The 18,823-nt window shown below is 33.9% G+C and overlaps 2 protein-coding genes across 2 annotated transcripts; one reads left to right on the top strand and one right to left on the bottom strand.

Moving 5' to 3' along the window:
• The first annotated feature begins 3,567 nt into the window (after positions 1-3,567).
• On the top strand, positions 3,568-11,420 carry LOC107425952 (beta-amyrin synthase). The gene is made up of 10 exons (XM_060813432.1): positions 3,568-3,951; positions 7,799-7,984; positions 8,289-8,486; positions 8,771-8,855; positions 9,155-9,321; positions 9,470-9,661; positions 9,738-9,851; positions 9,960-10,079; positions 10,261-10,383; positions 10,471-11,420. Exons 1-10 carry the CDS (start codon positions 3,718-3,720, stop codon positions 10,534-10,536), a joined length of 1,485 nt encoding a protein of 494 aa, XP_060669415.1. The 5' UTR covers positions 3,568-3,717; the 3' UTR covers positions 10,537-11,420.
• A 3,227-nt stretch (positions 11,421-14,647) lies between these two features.
• On the bottom strand, positions 14,648-16,372 carry LOC107425953 (beta-amyrin synthase-like). Its single transcript, XM_048462630.2, has 6 exons — positions 16,143-16,372; positions 15,909-16,031; positions 15,675-15,773; positions 15,522-15,578; positions 15,047-15,415; positions 14,648-14,929 (listed from the first exon to the last, which is right to left on the bottom strand). The coding sequence occupies exons 1-6, from the start codon at positions 16,365-16,367 to the stop codon at positions 14,648-14,650; spliced, it is 1,155 nt and encodes a 384-aa protein (XP_048318587.2). The 5' UTR covers positions 16,368-16,372.
• Positions 16,373-18,823: the final 2,451 nt, after the last annotated feature.

Below are 18,823 nucleotides of genomic sequence, written 5' to 3' on the forward strand. Positions count from 1 at the left end.
TATTTTGTTTTAACTAAAGAAATGTTGAGGAGTCACATCTTTTATTTTACTTATAATTATTTTATTAGCCTTTTTTTTTTCTAATTTTAATTTACTTTGTTTACTTTTTTTTTTGAAGAGTATGATACATGTTTAATTAAAATTATAATTAGTCTATTATGATTACAAAATCATATTTAACTAAAGCATTGAAAACATTTTTCGTAAAAAAATTTGAGAAAAATAAAAATATATATATATATATATATTTTTAGACTTCATTTGTCAAGACCCGTCCAGAATTCATTCCCGGAACCCTATACAAGCCTTGATCCCAGGGAAATACTACCAAACCTTCCAACAGAAAATCTGGCAGCACCTCCCCTAAGGGTAGGACTTACCAAAAATTTCCTGCACTGAAAACACACTTCTAAAAGCATCCCCTTATTCCTCCCACAATACTACAAATTGATTCCACAAATTTACAGCACTTCAAAGAATAACAACAACCCAGTGCATAAATAATACATAAATGTCTGAGACAGTATACAGAGCTTCATGAAGTACTACTAAGTATAGAATACAACAAGAGTGAAAGAAGTATTACAATTTCAATAAATGAAGAATATGGTACTTCTCGAACTAAGACCGCGATGAAGATCAAGTCCGCTCCGGATGAATACCGACAAAACCTGGTACCTAGAGGAACGAAATTTAAAAATATGAGATGCTAATCATCTCAGTGAGTGACCCTATCTACTATACAATTATAATACCACGATAATTAGGTAGATAAATAATAAATAATTGGAAATAATAATTTCTCTCAAAACCCTTACAGTTCTCTAGGTTGGAAAAGTTCCCATTTTAAAACATTTTCACAAAACCCTTTATTCGTATTCCCCGAAAACCAAGACAACAATTTATTCAACTAAATATCAAATAAAATATAATAAATCAAGCATCCAAAGATTATAATTAAAAGAAATTAATTTATTGAATAAATAAGTAAAGGGAAAATTAAACCAATTTAAAATCCCCATTCAAATAAATACCAAAAACAGTATTTAATTATATTCTTAATTTCAATACAATTTCAAAATATTTATTTTAAAATCTCAGTTCTGAAAATCACTTGATGCACCCACTATATACTAGTGGCGCCAACAGTACCCAGCGTCCCAAGGTACCGCCAGGCAGGAGGTTATAGAGAGAAACCGGCATACGGTCACCTGGCGTCCTACCGCGCCGCTGTAAACAGGCGTCCCGGCCATGGAGGGGTGGCCTACCCTCATCCGATGGCAAACACAAGACAACCCCATAAAATCATCTGCGCGCTACTCACACCCACCCGTGCGCTAATCACATTCGTGTGCACACTAACCATATCACATATAAACAGAACACCAGTACGTGTATGGTGCATCTAAAAATCATAAAATCCACATATTTATTTTATATCTCAAAATCTCAAATTTTCCATAACATATCGGGTTTATTCCATCCAATTAAACCAGTAAATTTCCCACAATTCTTTTATAATCATCGTCATAAATTCATCGCATAAATTCCATAATTTTCAAATCCACTAGCTCTCAAATCCACCAATTTAAATATTCAATTTTCCCAATAGCATAAATATTTTTAAAATATAATAAATTAAATCACATAATATTCCAGGGGCATACTTATAAAAATTGAACTTACCAACATAAACAAATATTTTTCTTGAAATATTTGAAAATCAAATCATGCCCAAAATAATGTTAAAACCACAAGAATTTCCGTTGTACTTTGGGACGGGGTGTTACATCATTAGTTTAAAGAATATTCTTTTTGTTTTGACTGGTACATATAACGAAAATGTTGCATTTTATATGAAGTTTTGCACATTGAAAATGTACAAACGATTTAAAAGTTATTTTACATAGCTTAAGGACATTATATAAATAATAAATAAATACTTAGTAAATAATTAGTAGTTAAATCATGATTTTTGTACAAGTTCCAAAAAAGAGTGGGTCATTGTGATTTATGACCCAAAAAGCAAGATAATGTTTTTTTGATTAAAAAAAAAAAGTGTGGAAGTGTATTAATATTGATAGCAAAAGTGCAGAGGTTTTTGCTTGGAAAGGACCTAAAAAAAGAAAAAAGAAAAAGAAAGAGAGACCCCCACAAATTAAATGTAGAGTGCCATTGAAAAGGCAGAAAAAGCAAAACTTAGAAGTTTGGTTATGGATCGATAGCCACCGATCAACTAAAAATTGACACCTCTATTAATTTGCGTGGGCCATTTTAATCTTTACTCCTAATGTTTTTATTATTATTTTTTAATTATTTACAATAATTTTTTTCTTTTCGTTTTTCCATTTATGATAGAACGGATAAGATTTTACATGACTTAATAACATAATTAAAAATAAATTTTATAATTATGCTTAAGAAATTAAAATCTTATAAGTATGGATGTAATAAATTTACCAATTAAGTGAACCTTATTTAACATTTTACTCATAGTTTGAAATTGAATAGTAGTCCATCCCATGGAAATCAATTACATTTGTTTGTAGCTACATTGTGCGGCCTGTTCATTTATTATAATTATTTTTTTTCATTTCAAGATATCAAAATTATTTGCAGACTCTACTAACGGATGGAACGTACTTTGATTTATATAACTATTTATGTTGTGCTTCTATATAAGTAACACATTAATGTAGCTATACCATACATAATGGAAAATATTCACCAACAAAAAAATGAAATTTTTTTTAACATTCCCCTTAAGGGAACCTCTTTCTTTGTAATTAGCTCTGTAATGGACCCAAGTTAGAATTATTAATGAGTGAAGGGACCTGTAGGAGGGTAAGGCCCGAACGTCAATTATCATTAGTTGTCTGTTTAAGTAGAGAGACAAGTCAATTATGATAATATTTGACTACTTGTTTTTCCCTCAATTTCAATTTCTAAATTTAATGCAATACACTCAATTTCTAAATCTTTGAATATAATGTTCTTGAAAAGAAAGATTTTGAGTATAATGAAGTTTTTTTTATTTTAAGTATTTGTCCATGTTACATCAAAAGTGAAAGAGCTGCCAATTTTTTTTTTTTTTAAAGAATGTATATATTCTTATTTTTTGAAGGAAAAATTGAAAAATGCCATTAATGTAATTAACAACTTTGCGTAAATTCAAAACATTAATGTATTTATTGCGATTTTACTTTTGCAAGACTTGTTGAAATGGATTTGCCAATTTATTACCTAGAATCTATTTCAGCTTATATAAATATTGATCCTATTAATAAATATTAAAAAAATATGAAAATGAATTGATATTAAGAAAACTCACATAAATATTATATCTTTCATATTTTTTATTTTAAAATAATTCTGATAATTATTTATGAAGGCATTGGTTTGATATATATATATATATATATATATAATTAGGGGCCTTAATGATTTTGGTGGCCTTACCTAAAAGCCAGGCCTATTAATTAATTGTTTAAATAATATTAAATAAGCGGTTGGAAGTTTGAGGGGGTCTTTGTTTTGTTTCCTACACACACACATACATATATAGAGAGAGAGATAGAGCGAGAGAGAGCAAAAGAGAGTACGAAGTTGGTTTCTTATAAGTTTGTTACACTTCGTTGCTTGATTGAATATTATATATTGAAGATTGATTGTTGACATACTTATATTAAATATAATATAATAATATTAAATATCAAAATGTGGAGGCTTAAGGTAGCAGAGGGAGGCAATAATAATAATAATAATATGAACGTAAAGGAGAAAAAGGCATACATATACAGCACAAATGAATTCGTGGGGAGGCAGATATGGGAGTTTGATGCAGAAGCAGGAAGCCAGGAAGAGAGAGCAGAGGTTGAAGCAGCCCGTTCCACATTTTACAACAACCGTTTTCATCTCAAGCCATGCAGCGACCTCCTTTGGCGGATGCAGGTAGCTAGCTTTCCTAATTAATTAATTTATTCACCGTTTACTACTGCTCATCATCATCACCGACACCACCACCACCACATCTACCAACATTATACCTTATATATATAAATATATATATATATATATATCCCATGTTTAAGCATGCATGCAGATGCAGATGTGTGAAGATCAAGAGCTTGCTAGGTTTTTGATCTGTCTATTTATACGGTGGGCTTTGAAGTTATGATCAAAGCAGCTAAAACTGTGTCACGCCATCATTTTTTTCCATTTTAAGGTCAAAGTACTGTCGCTCCCATCATGCAAAAGACATGTAGAAATTACAACTATTTTTTTTTTCCTTTTTTTTTTTTTTACATCAGGAGTGAGGATTCATATTTGGATCATTGTTTTACAAAGGGACTGTTCCCTCACGAAACACTAGTAATTATTAGGCATACAGCAGTTCGAATAATTAACATAATAATAAGAAAAAATGAATATATAATAGGCATAAAAATTAGAAAAGGCATGACAGCAGCGGTGGCTGAAAGGAACTTCTTCTTTTAATTTGTAGTCGACTGCTCTGCATGGAATTAGAGGAAAATCAAAACAAACCCTGAAGATTGTTTTATTCACTAATGGCCTGTTTGGTGGACAAAATTAGGATTGTGTTGAGATTAAATAAATCCAAATCCCCGTATTTGATATCAGCAACTAATAGGATTAAGAAATCCTGAATCCATCAAATAATCTTTTTAAAGTGGAATAATTAATCCTAGGTAAAAGGGTGAGATAATTTTATCTCACTCATATTTGACTTTTTGTAATTTCATATTTTTTTTTAAAATCTTGGTTTCTTCAGTTTTTTTTTTCCAGATTTTTTTTTGAACTCTTTCTTTCTTTTCTTTCCCCCTTCTTTTCCTTTTTCGTATTCTTCCATTATTTTTTTTCCAGTTTTTTATCCTTTTTTTTTTTTTAGGGTTATCTCCTTTTCCTTTGTTTCTTTCTTTTTTTCATCATTTTTTAAATCTTTGTTTATTTTTTACTGCATTACTTTTAGTTTCATTTTTTTTTTTCTCTTCCTCTCTTTCCATTCCATTTTTTTTAAAGAAAAAAATTGCTTTTTATTTTTGTTTCTCTAGCCTTTTTTTTTTATTCCCTTTCTTTATAGCTATCTTGATTAATAAATGCAATTTTATTAGTTAATATTAATGATTTGTATATTAATGAGATCAACTTTTATTTTAAAAATAATTGAATAAAGGAAAATAAAATAATTGAATAAAGGACTTTTATATTTTCTTTTTAGATTGAGCAAATCTAATTTAAATCAGTTTATTTTATTCAGAAATCAATTTAATAGTATTATATATATATATATATAAAATTCAACTTGTCCAATTAGTACCAAATACAAAACTAAATTATTCTTATCCCATCAAATCTCAATCTCAATCTCAATCCACTCCACGCCTGCCAGTACGAGACGAATGTCAAATCCAAGTCTTCAATCAAAATATATTAGCTTGCTTTGGCTTAGGGATGAGATGATCCTTAATTTAACAAATTAATATATACACACAGATTTCATAGCGCCTCTCCAAAACTTTATATATATAGAGAGAAAAGGAGAGAGAGAGTTTAAGGTTGAGAAAGAGGAAGATGAATGATGAATTTATAGTGTCCATTGGAAGCACCCAATTCACCCAAAGAAATTTGCCGTACCTTTATAATCTCTTGAGGAAACCATTGTTGGGCCCCCAAGACTGTTCGGTTAAACAAGGTCTTCATCAATGTTCGATTCTCAACCCCTTCTCTTTTAATTTCTTTCGTACCCACTCTAACCAATTTCCAATCTTCTCTTTCTTTATTGTAAACTTTGTTTGTAGATTTGGCTTTCAATGCGTAATAGTTAAAAAAAAATATGGGTTCGTATGCGAGAATGTGACTGTGGGAGGCTGTTGAGTACTGTGAAAATGTGATCGTGGAACCCAGGATATTGTGGCAGATTACATGCCTGAATATTAAAACTTTAGAAGTTGGATCCTTCGTCCCCATTTTCTTATACCCAAGCTTGTCTTATCACTAAAGATAGGATACATCATTAAAAATCCAACTAATTTTCCCACTTCTAGTTCCGTTTTCTTTTACTTGCACCACTGTCCACATTACCAACTACAACAAGTTTTTATTTACCAAAAGAAATTGCAATACGCCATTTTCTTATTTCACTTTTGGTTTTTTCCTTTTTATCTAAACCCTACCATTGCACAGTTTTGTAAATCAAAACAACCGGTGTCGATATTTACAATTGCACCTTGCTTACTCTAAAGCATCAGAGAAGAACATCTTGAGTAACCTTTATAATGTTGAAGTTCTTAGTGCCTTCAACATTGATCTTATCAAGTTCTTCAACACTCTGTTAAAGAACATGGGTATACAATTTTCGAACATTGTTAACCAGAACACCAACATGAAATCCTTCAATGGTCTTGCAAATCCTTAGAACACCCTCGGAAAGGTTACTGATGGAATCGGCGAGGACGATCTGGTCTGGGTCTTGCAGAATTTACTTGAATTGCATTTGAAACATCCTTGAGCTTATCCGAGTTTCGACCCACCAATTTCAAGTTAAGGCCTTTACGAGTCAATTGAAAGACGAAGCCTTTGCTTCGTGCTTTCAAGTTATTTTGTTTCAATTCTATTAAATAAATAAAAAAAAAATCAAAAACTTATTTTGTTTCAACTATGGATATGTGAGAAAGAGCGCAAAGGGAGGGTTGGAAAAAAAAAAAAAATTAAAGAAAAAGGGATATACCCTTTTGCAATTGCGAAAAAGCATATTGCAATTGATGATGGAGACGAAAATGAAATATGAAAAGAAAACAGAACTAGAAAATAGAGCTAATGGAAAAATGAATTGGGATTTATGATTTGATATTTTTTCTAAAACAAAATATATATTTATTAATTAATGGGATGTATTTAATAATGTCTTAATATTTTATAATAAAAATTGAATATGAAATAATAACATTTCATAACCGATAAATTTAAGATGATTAAATCTTTTTATTAAAATTTTAATATTTATAATTTAATATTTTTTAAATGAATTTTTCTTTTTTGGATGAATAATATTTTATTTTTATTTTTAAATGAGTTAACTTTCTAATATCAATTTAATATTATTAAAAAACTGTTAACATAATTAATTATTTTGTTAAAAGAATTTCTTACCTGTAACAGCCAAACTTAAGAAATTGGTAGATGGCATAGCTGTCCGAAACAGAGTCCATGGTAGCATTTTTGTCATGAATATTTTAAAAGTCTGTTCTGCTGGTGGGAGAAGAACACACATAGACGGAAAAAGTAAGAATTGTGGGAGTGTCAGAGAGACCAATCCAATCCTCTGCACTCTACCTCGATTGGGCTTGTCTCATCTTTTCGAAATCGGGCAAATCCAGTAGAATGGTGACGGAGTTTATGATGTGGGTTGATTCTGTCCATCACCACAGAAATGGCTTCCAATCGGAAAACAAGACCGACATTTTTATGGCCAGCAAAAGCCAAAATGGTGGGATTGTGGAACTTAGGAAGGATATTTTATGAAGGATGGTATTCTTGAAGATAACACAAGGGACCCACTTGGACTGTGATTCATCTCAATTTCCGCTATTTTAATACCCTACCAGTTTGACGCACAATCTAAAACAACTCTGTACCAAGAAATCCTCCATACAGTATTTACTATATTAGCGGATAAATCTACCTTCCAATCATATATATATGTATATATAATACTGTGTCTAATCACTACTAACTTTTTCAATTTAGATTTGATTTGATTTTTCTTCATAATTTGCAGTTCTTGAGAGAAAAAAGATTCCAACAGACAATTCCCCAAGTGAAGGTTGAGGATGGTGAAGTAATCGCATGCGAAAAGGCTACAACTTCACTGAGGAGGGCTGTCCATTTCTTTTCAGCCTTGCAAGCCGCTGATGGTCATTGGCCTGCTGAAAATCCTGGCCCACTGTTTTTCCTTCCTCCTTTGGTTAGTATGTTTGGATTTCCACTTCTTCATGTTTTTATTTTTATTTTTATTTTTTTTGATCCAATATAAGATATTCTTCAATTATCTGAATGATTTTGTTTTTGATGTTTCACTCAAGATTTTGAATCTGTATATATATGCGGGTCATGTGCTTGTATATTACAGGACACCTTTCTTCTGTTTTCACTGCAGAGCACCGCAAGGAAATCCTTCGCTATATATATTACCATCAAGTATGTTTGTTATTTTCCCGAGTGTTCATTCAATTAATACAACTTATTTAAACCATGTTAATGAATTTTAGAATGAAGATGGTGGGTGGGGATTGCATATCGAGGGCCATAGCATCATGTTCTGTACAGCTCTTAACTATATTTGTATGCGAATACTTGGACAAGGACCTGACGGTGGACAAGACAATGCTTGTGCAAGAGCAAGACAATGGATTCTTGACCATGGCGGTGTAACGTATATTCCTTCCTGGGGGAAGACTTGGCTTTCGGTATATATATCTGCATTCGCCGAAATTTATTTCACATTAAGAGTTACATTTTGTGAAAAGAATACAAATCTTAGTCAAGGTGAAGTTATATTTCCATCAAAGAGTCTAGTAAGAATTGATTTTTATTTGATATTCTACATATGTAATGTGATATTCAATATACAAATCTTAGTCAAGGTGAGGTTATATTTCCATCAAAGGGTCTAGTAAGAATTGATTTTTATTTGATATTCTACATATGTAATGTGATATTCAATCTTATATCCTTTGTCCTATTATTTTAGATACTTGGTTTGTTTGATTGGGCTGGATGTAACCCGATGCCTCCTGAATTTTGGATTCTTCCATCATTTCTTCCCGTGCATCCAGGTTTGTTTGAAAATCAGTTGGATACATTATGCGCTCATTTCACATATCGGAAGGATGCTAAGATATGAAATCCATATATCTATCTATATTATATATACACATTATAAACCCAGAGGAACTCTCAGTTGGCAGCTGTCATCCACTTTTAATACCTCGTCCTTATTTGATGCATCTAGGATGTGTTCTATACAAATACTTAACAAGAACAAATAACTAAGTGCAGTGCATTTCTAATCATGGCAAACTGTTTTTATTGCTTACTCCAAATTTAAACTTTTCTTTCTCCCTACTGAATGCAGCTAAAATGTGGTGCTATTGCCGGATGGTTTATATGCCCATGTCATATTTATATGGCAAAAGGTTTGTCTGTCAAATCACACCTCTTATACTGCAATTGAGGGAAGAGCTTCATGCTCAACCTTTCAAGGAAATTAATTGGAGGAAAGTGCGTCAGCTGTGTGCTAAGGTGGGTAAACCTTAATTAGCGCATCAAATGTTGATACGTATGTATATATATATATATATATATATATTTATATATATATATTTATATGATAACATAGTTCTTTTATGTTCTTAACTCAATGATGTATAACACAGTTATTTCATTATAGGAGGATCTATATTATCCCCATCCTTTGATACAAAATCTACTCTGGGATAGTCTATATATCTGTATTGAGCCCCTTCTTACACATTGGCCCTTTAACAAATTGGTTAGAGAGAGGGCTCTTCAAGTTACAATGCATCATATTCACTATGAAGATGAGAATAGTCGGTACATTACAATTGGATGTGTAGAAAAGGTAGATAACTATTACGTTCAATATATACATAATTTATCTTTTGTAGATATATTCTTATGTCAGGTGCATGGAACAGGTGTTATGCATGCTTGCTTGTTGGGTAGAAGATCCAAATGGTGACTATTTCAAAAAGCACCTGGCTAGGATACCTGATTATATGTGGGTTGCTGAAGATGGAATGAAAATGCAGGTTATTATGCACCCTTTCGTTTTTCCTTCCGTATGAAAGTTCATTGTTCAATTTATGTAGATAAAAAAGGGATACTGATTTTGGTATCATAAAATTATTGATATGCAGAGTTTTGGTAGTCAAGCGTGGGATGCTTGTTTTGCCATACAAGCTTTGCTTGCAAGTAATCTCATTGACGAAATTCCATTGACACTTGCTAGAGGGCATGACTTTTTAAAGAAATCTCAGGTTTCAAGTTTTTCTCAAAAAAACATGTTAACCTTATTTATCAAGTAATTTTTTTAATTACAGAAAAATAATAGTAATAATAATAAAATAAATAACTAAATAAAAAGAAAAGAAATGAAAACATGATTAAAGTTTATAAACTACATGGACCAATGTTTATTTTTCTGCTTGAAATGTGAAGGCCAAAGAAAATCCTTCTGGTGATTTTAAAAGCATGTGCCGTCACATTTCTAAAGGATCATGGACATTTTCTGATCAAGATCACGGATGGCAAGTTTCTGACTGCACTGCAGAGGGCTTGAAGGTAATCCAGATCAAAAGTCAACATCATTAATGGATTTGTGAACTTTGTCACCATACATATTTAACTCAATTCTCTTGTATTTCACAGTGTTGCTTGTTGTTCTCATTGATGCCACCCGAGATTGTTGGTGAGCATATGGAGGCAGAGAGGTGATGCGAATCCACCCGAGACAGCTCGACCAACAACCCGCTGGGGTGCTGACCCATTACAAATGAAGGTGGGGCCGATCACTAGGGCCCAAGCCAAGAAGTTCAAGGACAATCTTGCTGTCTTCATACAAGGAATAAGTCATAGTCAAGAGGGGTTGGCCATATCTAAAGAACAAAGGCCTGTTTTACTCATACAAGCAATAGAAGCCAAAACGGGGTCGGGTGACGTTTTTGGTAACAATAAAGAGGCCGGGTTGTATGAATTGGAACCCCATCTTTATGGGTTTAATTTATATGGAGGATGAGTCATAGAAACCAGCCAAAGCAGCTTCAAAGCCGACCAATAAGGAGGTTTGCGCACAAGGAGAAGAAAAGACCGGATTTGCTGTATTCTTCGCGGGCTTTACTGTATTAGCCTTTTCTCTTACTTCCAAGCAAGGGCAACGTGAGGAACTTCACAATAAGCTTATTTGGCATCCTAAAAAGCATATTGAAGCTGATTTGGAGCTCACTTGAGTCAAAGAATTGGTCAAAGTCAATGTAGTCAAAAAGCTAGTATTTTAGTTTTCTAATTTTATTCTACTTTTTGTTTTAGGAAACTACCATTATTTTTAGTTTCTATTTATTTATTTTCTGGACAAATAAGATTAGGAAAGTTATTATTTTATTATTTTCTTTGTAAATTAATTAATTCCTAATTCAAAATAAAGGAATTAATTAATCCAAATTAGATTAGGAAAAGGAAAGTTTCGGCCAAGGTAGAATTCTTCATTGAGTGGCCGGTTTTTCCTAGGGTTTTTAGGGTTTATTTTGTTTCTTTCAAAGCCTATTTAAAGGCTTATTCTTCATTAATAATATAACTTTAAAACTTTGATTTGATTAAGAAAATACTTGTGAGATTAATTATCTCTTTGTTCTTTGAGAACACCTAAAACACCATTAGAAAATTGGTTGTTTTAGCTTGACTTATCAATAGGTTTTTCATCCCCTATTGTGGCGTCTTCATTATACCAAGGTTTCTAACCACAGGTTGGTTAGGGGTTGAGGTCCATTCCATTAGAACTTGAACTTAATTAAAGATCCGGGCTAATATAATACGGGTTTAGGAGCAGGTCGTCCTAGGTTCGTATCAAGAGGTTGTATGATTCTGTTAATCTCATACTTTCTCTACAGGTGAGGATTTTTTCATAGAAGGTTCTTGTATATTTTTCACGTCTATTATTTGTAGGCATAGATGCAATATTTGAACTTTTTACATGACCAGTTTATGAAAAGAAATGAGAACAAGAAATCAAACTATTTAATGGCAAGTTTTCCAGACCTTCTTTCACTATAAAGTTTCCGCTTCTAGTGGGTGGTGACAGGAATATAATTTGCTGTAACTATCACTCAATAAGTAACTTTCAATATTGTAATATATATAGTTTCTCCTCTTTTATATATTTTTCTTTGATGTTTTTGTATGTATGCAATAATAAGTTCTATTTTTTGACTTAACCATAGAGTAAGAATGGTGGTTTATCAGCTTGGGAGCCAGCAGGAGCACCAAAGTGGTTAGAAGTAAGTAGTTTGACAAAATAAATTTAAGCTCTTCTGAAAGTAGTTTCATTGGCTAATATATGCATTTCAAATAACCCTTGATCACCATATGCTAATCCAATACTTCTTTTTTATTTTTGACATTCAGTTGCTTAACCCCAGTGAATTTTTCGTGGACATTGTCATTGAGCATGAATTTGTGGAATGTACTTCATCAGCGATCCAATCTATAGTTTTATTTAATAAGTTACACAAGGAGCATAGGAAAAAGGAGATAGAAAAGTTCATAGCCAATGCTGTCAAATTTCTTGAGGACATACAATTGCCTGATGGTTCATGGTGTGTTTCCTTCCACATTTTATCATTAGAAATGTTTGTTCTAGTTAATTTATAAGTTAATTGATTACGTTATAAGCATTTCACAGGTATGGAAACTGGGGGGTTTGCTTCACATATGGCACATGGTTTGCCTTGGGAGGACTGACAGCCGCTGGCAAGAGTTACGACAACAGTCCAACTATACGGAAAGCAGTTGAATTTTTACTGAGGAAACAGAATGAGGATGGTGGCTGGGGAGAGAGTTACCTTTCATGCCCAAATAAGGTAACATTTTGAATGCGAGACTGATAATAAATGAAGCTTCAGGATTCAATCATAATATGTGCTTGCTAATACAGGAATATGTACCTCTTGAGGGAAACCGTTCAAATTTGGTACAAACTGCATGGGCAATGATGAGTCTGATTCATGCCGGACAGGCAGAAAGAGATCCAACACCTCTTCACTGTGCAGCAAAGCTAATTATCAATTCCCAAATGGAAAATGGTGATTTCCCACAACAGGTCTTATATAACTCTTCTAGGCATAGTTATCTACGAATTAAAATTTGCATTTGTTAATCATAAACATAAAGATGATTGCATTCTCACGGAATATGCGAAAATTTTAAGAGATAAGGACCAAAACCTCCTGACCAAGTATTCATGGATTATGGTTCTAGTTTGATGTTCTCACTACAGACCTCCTATGGAAGGAAATGACGGGAGTTTTCTTGGCGAACTGTATGCTACATTACGCAGCATACAGGAATATCTACCCATTATGGGCTCTAGCAGAATACTGCAGAAGACTACCTTCTAAAGCTGAATAAAAATGTGACTGCCCTACCATAGCTTATACACTTATAAGCAAGAGCATAAAAGGTAGAATTAAGCAAGTTATTAGCTCGTTTTCTATAAATTGTGACAAAGTTGTTTTCTTCCCTTGATAGTTTTTAGATGTCTAGGTGGGTGAGTTGCTGTTGTATACTTTGCCATGGATTGAGGTTTAAGAAAGGAAAAGAGAGAAGAATTATTTTCCCACTGGGCTTTGTTGTTAAACTTGATTATATATATATATATATATTCTTTTTCTCATGCCAATTTGCATTGTTGAAATATGGCAGAAAGTTGAAGGCACCAACAGGAATGCTCTTTTTGTTCTATTGAGCATTGATCATTGCCAAACCTATTCTACAAAGCAGTTACTTCAAAAGAAATGGAAAATGAACGTAAATCAACCTTAATAGATTGTTTCTAGTGTAAAGAACATCTAATTGGATTTGTCAACTGTACAGTGTGCTTAATTTGCTGGGGAAACGGGTGTCTAACTAGGAAGAATTTCTCAAAAAAATTAAAAGGCTAATTTGTGATGGAGTGAAATACATAGTTTCGTTGATCTCTCTTTCCGCTACTAAGGAAGATTGAAGCCTCTTCTTCTCGAAAACATCTGCAGACCTTGAGACCTTCCAGGGTAACTCCCCATCCAAAAGGATTAGCTCCAATTAGGGGCCTTTTTCTGATCATGATTGATTGGGAATAGACCCCCTAACAACCCCCCTGGTGGTGGACCAAAGCAGCATGAATGCAAATAAAAGACACCTCCCGGATAAGCTTCTCGGCCCAGCGGTCCGCGTAATAAAAAAGACCTCGACCGAGCATAATTACATTATCCCTTTCCTTCGATTCGGTAAGGATCTTTCCTCCCCGAGATCGAATTCCTTATTCACATTTCTTTGACATCTCGTCGTTAACTCCTAAGCAAGCTTTCTTATATTCCTTTTCGATTTGTTCTAGCTCACTCGCACACTGTCGCCATTAGAAATGCCTAGGAATGGATTGTACCCACGGATAAAGGTTGCTTCGTTTCCCACCGGAGTCATTGGCAGGCAGCATGGGAAGGGGGGTTGTAGGAGGAAAACTTGGTGGATATGTTGGTGGAAACCCATGGCAGGGAAAAGATGGATGATATCCACCAAAGTCTCGAGTGGGACGGAAGTTTTCTGTATGTGCATCTAGCTTGGTAGAGTGGGGAAGAAAATAACTAATTTCTTTCTATTGGTGCTTCAACACCATTATTGAATCCATCCATGGATAGAGGGGAATGGGGACTAATTGAGCATATATACAAAAAATAAATAAATAAATAAAGAAGAGTATAAATCTAGGAAGAGGATGAATAACAACTTGTATGTATATGTTACATAATCCTCCAGTGAGAGAGATGGAAGTTAATTCAAAGTAATAATTGGTTTTTAATTAAGCTTTGGATAACATAAGCAGCCTGCGGTATTCAGCAAGGGCCCAGATGGGAAAAATATTTCTATACAAGGCATAATGCAGCATAGCATTCTTCATGAAAACTCCAGTCATTTCCTGTTGTGGAAAATCACCATTTTCAAGTTGAGAATTGATGATCAATTTTGCTGCACGGTCAATAGGGATTGGGTCTCTTTCTGCTTGTCCAGCATGAATCAAACCCATCATAGCCCATGCAGTATGTACTAAGTTTGTTTTGCTACCCTCTGTATGTATGTATTCCTACATAACCATAACCATCATCAATAATTAAGATTAGCCTGTAACAACATATAGATGACCAATAATAATACAGTAATAATGTAATTGATTTTGATTTTAATTTTTGATTTCACCTACCTGTTTTGGGCATGAAAGATAACTCTCCCCCCACCCACCACTCTCTTTCTGAGTGGCTAGCAGAAAATCAACAGCTTTGCATATTGCTGGGCAATTGTTGTAAGTCTTGCCAGCACAGGTGAGTCCTTTGATGGCAAACCATGTGGCATATGTGAAACAGCTTCCCCAGTTTCTATACCATGAACCCTCAGGCATTTGTATGTCATGGATGAAACGCACAGCATTGGTGATGAAATTTTCAATCTCTTTTGTCTTGTGCCCTTTGTGCAACTTCTTAAACAGAAGCAGAGCCTGTATTGCGGATGATGTGCATTCCACATATTGATGCTCTATCACAATGTCCGCAAATACTTCGCTTGGATTAAACATCTGAGACATCCATGTAATTAATTAATTTTCAATTTATTCAGTTAATAACTAATTAGTTGCAATCAACTCGATTAATAATAAAAGCATTGATTGACCAACTACTTACTTCCATCCAGTCTTGTCCTATTGCTGGCTCCCAAGCTGCTAAACCACCATTTTTATGCTGCAGTAGTAAATAGAATATTCGAACTTAATTATTTTTGGGCATATAGATTAAAAGTTGTTAAATGTTTAGGACATGGAAATGAAAGCACCCCACCTGCATAGAAAGTATAAGATTGACAGAATCTTGTAACCTCTGAGGTTCCATTTTTTCACCAACAAGTTGAAGGGGCATCAACGAGAACATCAAACAACACTGTTGGATTAAATATGAAATCAAGTTAATTAGATGCATGGAGTTCCACACGTAACCAATTGAAATAGGTTTTATTAGTAAGAACTAGTATTAAATTAAATCAGATGGAAGTTAAATTAACAAGTCATGAATCACCTTTAGACCCTCTGCGGTGCAATCAGAAACTTGCCATCCATGATCTTGATCGGAAAATGTCCATGCTCCTTTGGAAATGTGACGGTACATGCTTTTGAAGTCACCATAAGGATTGTCTTTCACCTAGTTAATTAAATTAATTAAAGTTTTTACAAACTTAAAATTAAATGAAGTAATTTAGAATGAGAAGATATATAAAAAATTAAAAGAAGAAGAAGAAGGTAGGTAGGCTACCTGAGATTTCTTTAAGAAGTCATGTCCTTTAGCAAGTGTGGGTCCAATTTCATCGGCCAGATTACTAGCAAGCAGAGCCTGAAGGGAAAGGCTAGCATCCCAGCTCTGACTCCCAAAAGTCTGCATCTTCATTCCATCTTCAGCAACCCACAGATAGTCTGGTATTCTCGCTAGATGCATTTTGAAGGGCTTCCCATGCGGATCTTCTACCCAGCAGCACAACATACACAATGCCTGCATTATTGTATTATTTATATATTTTATATCATGACATGATTTAGTAAATATTATTATATGATCTTCTGATATTGTTATTTATATGATAATGATGGATGGCATTGCATGATGATCGTTAAAAAGTTAACAAGTACTTTTTCTGCAACTCCCATAGTGATGTAACGACTGGTCTCGTCTTCATAATGGATATGCTGTTGAATTAAATTAATATTTGTGGACTTGGCATAATCAATTACTCACTTACAGGGCCTACTTATGCCATTAATGGGACTGACTTATTTTATTATTTTGTAGTAGGGCCCTTGGTCACACACTCTCTATAAGACTCCAGTTGGCCCATTGGACTGGAGGACCAACTCTCTTTATAAGCTCATTGACTTATCCATATTTTTCCTAGTATAATTATATTATCAAATTATTATTATTTTATGTGTGTCAAAATTAATGGATAAGTCTGACTTGCAGAGACTATTTAAAGGGTTTAGGGCAAACAGATAATAATATACCATACAGTATTTGGAGATTAGGGTTTTCAGAAATCTGAGAGTGGTTTGAAAGTAGTATGTCCATAGCCACTACTTTACGTTGTTTCTATTTTGCAGGATTAAAGATCTAATTTATCAATGGCTGCGTTTGGAGGTTAGTAATTTATGATTTATGGAATTTATTATGTATATTTAGATCCATAAAATTTCTAACAATTGGTATCAGAGCCAGGTTAATATGCATAGTAAATTTCCTTGTAATTTATCGCAGTTGGCATGTGAATATTGATCTGTGTTTTGGCCATGATTGATTATCAGTGTATTATAGATATATATATATACGTTCCTTTACATTAATTTTTCTTTTCTTTTCTTTTCTTGATTTGTATACATATGTAAATTTTGAGATTCAAGATTATGTATTCTATTAAACATATTTACGTGTACATATATATATACTCATGGTCGATTATTGTTTGTTCTTAAAAAAAAAAAACCTGGGTTTTCGGCGACCCAATTTCACATGCTTGGGTGTTATAATTTTCTGGGTTTTGGACCAAATTGATTTGGGGAAAAAGTTTCCCAAGAAGACACGAAACAAACAGCACCAATTTTGGCTAAACGTTTCTGGAATTTCTTGTGTTTCCATGGGTGTTTGGTTGTGTTTTGGCCGAATATAAACCTTGCTTGGATGTTTATTTTGGGTTGATTTTGAATCAAATTGATTTGTGGGAAACGTTGCCCAAGGGAAGACGAAACTAAAGCCGTCGGTATCGTCGGAAATGGTGGCCGGAACGATGAGATATAGCCGGGTAAGAATAGCGGGTCGTGTGACCCGTTTGGACTGCAACCGGGTCGCCCATGACCCGGTTGGGTGAAGAAGAAGGCGCGAACGACGTGCCGTTTGGGCTGACTGCTGACGTCAGCACGACAGGTCGTGTCAGGACCCATCCAGAATTCCTCCCGGAACCCTAGACAAGCCCTGATCCCAGGGAAATACCACCGAACCTTCCAACAGAAAATCCGGCAGCACCTCCCCTAAGGGTAGGACTTACCAAAAATTACCTGCACTGAAAACACACTTCTATAATCACCCCCTTATTCCTCCTGCAAAACTACAAATTGTTCCACAATTTACAGCACTTCACAACAATAACAGGAGCCCAGTAAATAAACATAAGTGTCCAAATAGTATACAGAGCTTTATGAAGTGCTAGTCAACAGAAATACAACAAAGATGAAAGAAATAATACACTGAAATGAATGAGTACAAAGGTACTTCTCGAGACACGATAGCAGCGGAAAATTGGTTCGCTCCGAAAGAACATATACCACCCCTTGCACCTAAGGGAACAGAACTTAAAAACGTGAGATGCTAATCATCTCAATAAGTGACCCTAACTACTGAACACTTTTAATAACAATAATAATAATAATATAACAAATAAGGGTATTGAATTAATACCAACAATTAATAAATAAATAATAACAGTTGGAAATAATAATTTTCCCTCAAAACTCTCACCAATCACTCCGTTGGAAATGTTCCCTTTTTAAAACGATTTCACAAAACCCAATATTCGTACTTCCCGAAAACCAAGGGATCAAACATTTGATAAACAGACAATGAATAATAAATACCCCAATATATAATTAAAATGTAATAAGTTATGATAAATAATTTTTGAACACCTTTGGGGTTTGAAACCTTATTTGAAAATTTCACTTGACGCATCACACCATATACCGGTGATGCCCTCCGATATCCAGCCTCCTGAGCACCGACTGGTGGGGGGATTAAAGAGAGAAACTTGCAAACGGCACTTCGGCATCCCGACAGTACCGCTGCTGAACCATCATCCCGACCAAGGAGGGGGGCGGCTGTGGCCAATAACAAACTTGCCTGCCCACGGTCTAATGGCAACTCACGAGTGAAATAATAATACTTGCGCGCTGAAC

Source organism: Ziziphus jujuba, chromosome 12 (assembly GCF_031755915.1).
Source record: "Ziziphus jujuba cultivar Dongzao chromosome 12, ASM3175591v1".
Lineage (NCBI taxonomy): Eukaryota > Viridiplantae > Streptophyta > Magnoliopsida > Rosales > Rhamnaceae > Ziziphus > Ziziphus jujuba.

Coding starts and splice junctions, on each gene's coding strand:
- LOC107425953 (XM_048462630.2), bottom strand. CDS start 16,367: ATGTTGTGCTGCTGGGTAGAAGATCCGCATGGGAAGCCCTTCAAAATG. Junction 15,416..15,521: donor TAGGACAAGACTGGATGGAA/GTAAGTAGTTGG, acceptor TGGATGTCTCAG/ATGTTTAATCCAAGCGAAGT. Junction 14,930..15,046: donor ATCTTTCATGCCCAAAACAG/GTAGGTGAAATC, acceptor ATGGTTATGTAG/GAATACATACATACAGAGGG.
- LOC107425952 (XM_060813432.1), top strand. CDS start 3,718: ATGTGGAGGCTTAAGGTAGCAGAGGGAGGCAATAATAATAATAATAAT. Junction 8,856..9,154: donor ATTTCTTCCCGTGCATCCAG/GTTTGTTTGAAA, acceptor TACTGAATGCAG/CTAAAATGTGGTGCTATTGC. Junction 9,662..9,737: donor CAATTGGATGTGTAGAAAAG/GTAGATAACTAT, acceptor TGCATGGAACAG/GTGTTATGCATGCTTGCTTG.